General features: G+C 33.5%; 1 protein-coding gene across 1 annotated transcript; it reads left to right on the top strand.

Moving 5' to 3' along the window:
* The first annotated feature begins 205 nt into the window (after positions 1–205).
* On the top strand, positions 206–1,316 carry LOC146717106 (uncharacterized). The gene is made up of 3 exons (XM_085465354.1): positions 206–279; positions 398–605; positions 795–1,316. Exons 1-3 carry the CDS (start codon positions 263–265, stop codon positions 1,257–1,259), a joined length of 690 nt encoding a protein of 229 aa, XP_085321480.1. The 5' UTR covers positions 206–262; the 3' UTR covers positions 1,260–1,316.
* The last annotated feature ends 659 nt before the right edge of the window (positions 1,317–1,975 follow it).

Raw genomic sequence — 1,975 nt, 5'->3', positions numbered from 1 at the left:
ATACATTTAAGACTCACTTTTGGCAATTATAAATGTTTATTAGTGATTAATAAATGTTGACATGTTTTAAACTTTACGACAAAGCTATCTTCTGTCATTTATAAATGTTTAGTAGTCATTAATAAATGGTGTTATGCTTTACACTTTACAATAAGGCTCCCATTTGGCATTTATAAATGTTTATTAGTCCTTAATAAATGTTTCCAGAACAATTAGAACTGGCTCCCTCTTTGAGAAATCAAAAACATCTCTTTTCAGTTGGATGAAGTTCATTTACAGGTATATGTAGATGTAGACATTAATAGCAATGCACCTTTCATAATTGAACACCAATACGAGACTTGTGAAATAAAATTAGGGCCTCAGTAAGTAATAATTGCCTCAATTTCTATCACAGATTTTCACAAGGGCTCAGGCTCAGACAAATAGATATGATCGATGATGAAGTGGCTGGCAGCTCCAGAACACTAAGTAGCATGGCAAGACACATTCGGCATGTTTGTATACGTGCAATTAAAAGACACAGAATAAACAATGGACACCGTCTTGGTGGTGACAGAGAATTTGTGGTTATAGATGAAAGCTGTCTCCGTCATCAGCGAAAGGTTGGTAAACTCTCAGACAGGTTTGTTAGAATCAATGCAGATCTGACTGTGTCCTCTAAACATGGAAACCTTTACCATAAGTAAAAAAAATTAGTAGAAGCAACCATCTTTTTGAATGTTTCTTTGTAGATATTTAATTTTATTCTTTTTCATTTTAATTCTGTTTAATTTTATTCTTTTTGTTTTCAGTATGCACGTGGACGCTTTGGAAATGCATGGAAAAGGAAGAAATGGGTATTTGGAATGATGGGAATTAAAGACAAAAGGCGAAGGCTCGTGTTAAAACTTGTTGAAAAACGATCAAGGCGCCACCTTGTTCCTCTGATCAGACAGCATGTTAAGTTGGGTAGTGCCATTATAAGTGATGAGTGGAGAGCCTACAAGAATGTTTTGACAAACATAGGGTACAGACATTACACTGTAAATCACAGCAGGTGGTTTGTAGATCCTCAATCTGGCAGTCATACACAGCATATCGAAAGGGCTTGGATGACCATCAAAGGACATGTCCGTAGACTAAGAGGAAATCGCACTGAGAAGTTGCTGGAGGAACACCTGATGGTTCTTGAGTGGTCATCTTGGCTTGGTTCGCGACACCCTGATGGACCACTGGGACGCTTATTTAAGGACATACAAAAAATATTTCCAGTTTGAACCAGTCTGGCATGAACTTTTTTTGGAGTGTGTGACTGTTTGGTGTTTTAAAAAACACATTTAATGTTACATGTGTTACTCTTACAATACATTGCCAATTTTGACAGTAGTTAAATGTTATTTCAAGCACTGATTGTAATTTAGGTCTAAGTGTTATAAATGGTGACATTATACATTTAAGACTCACTTTTGGCAATTATAAATGTTTATTAGTGATTAATAAATGTTGACATGTTTTAAACTTTACGACAAAGCTATCTTTTGTCATTTATAAATGTTTATTAGTGATTAATAAATGGTGTTATGCTTTACACTTTACAATAAGGCTCCCATTTGGCATTTATAAATGTTTATTAGTCCTTAATAAATGTTGACATGTTTTAAACTTTACGACAAAGCTATCTTCTGTCATTTATAAATGTTTAGTAGTCATTAATAAATGGTGTTATGCTTTACACTTTACAATAAGGCTCCCATTTGGCATTTATAAATGCTTATTATTCATTAATAAATGGTTTTATGCTTTACACTTTACAACAAAGCTCCGATTGATAGTTGTGGATATTTATAATGCATTTCTGAAGTACAATTTTATATGATAAAAAATATGTTTACAAATGCTGATTGTGCTTACAGGATAGTAACTTAGTCTAAAATGTTTAATATAGCAACTCTAGATGAAATATATAGGTGAACACATTTGGCTCACTATTTGG

Source organism: Copadichromis virginalis, linkage group LG2 (genome assembly GCF_057382275.1).
Source record: "Copadichromis virginalis isolate Kocher_CV1m ecotype Utaka linkage group LG2, C_Virginalis_male_GT1.1, whole genome shotgun sequence".
NCBI classification, from domain to species: Eukaryota; Metazoa; Chordata; class Actinopteri; order Cichliformes; family Cichlidae; genus Copadichromis; species Copadichromis virginalis.
Note: the sequence above shows the minus strand (reverse complement) of the source record. Positions and strands in the feature narration are given on the sequence as shown.

Coding starts and splice junctions, on each gene's coding strand:
- LOC146717106 (XM_085465354.1), top strand. Junction 606..794: donor GTCTCCGTCATCAGCGAAAG/GTTGGTAAACTC, acceptor TTTTGTTTTCAG/TATGCACGTGGACGCTTTGG.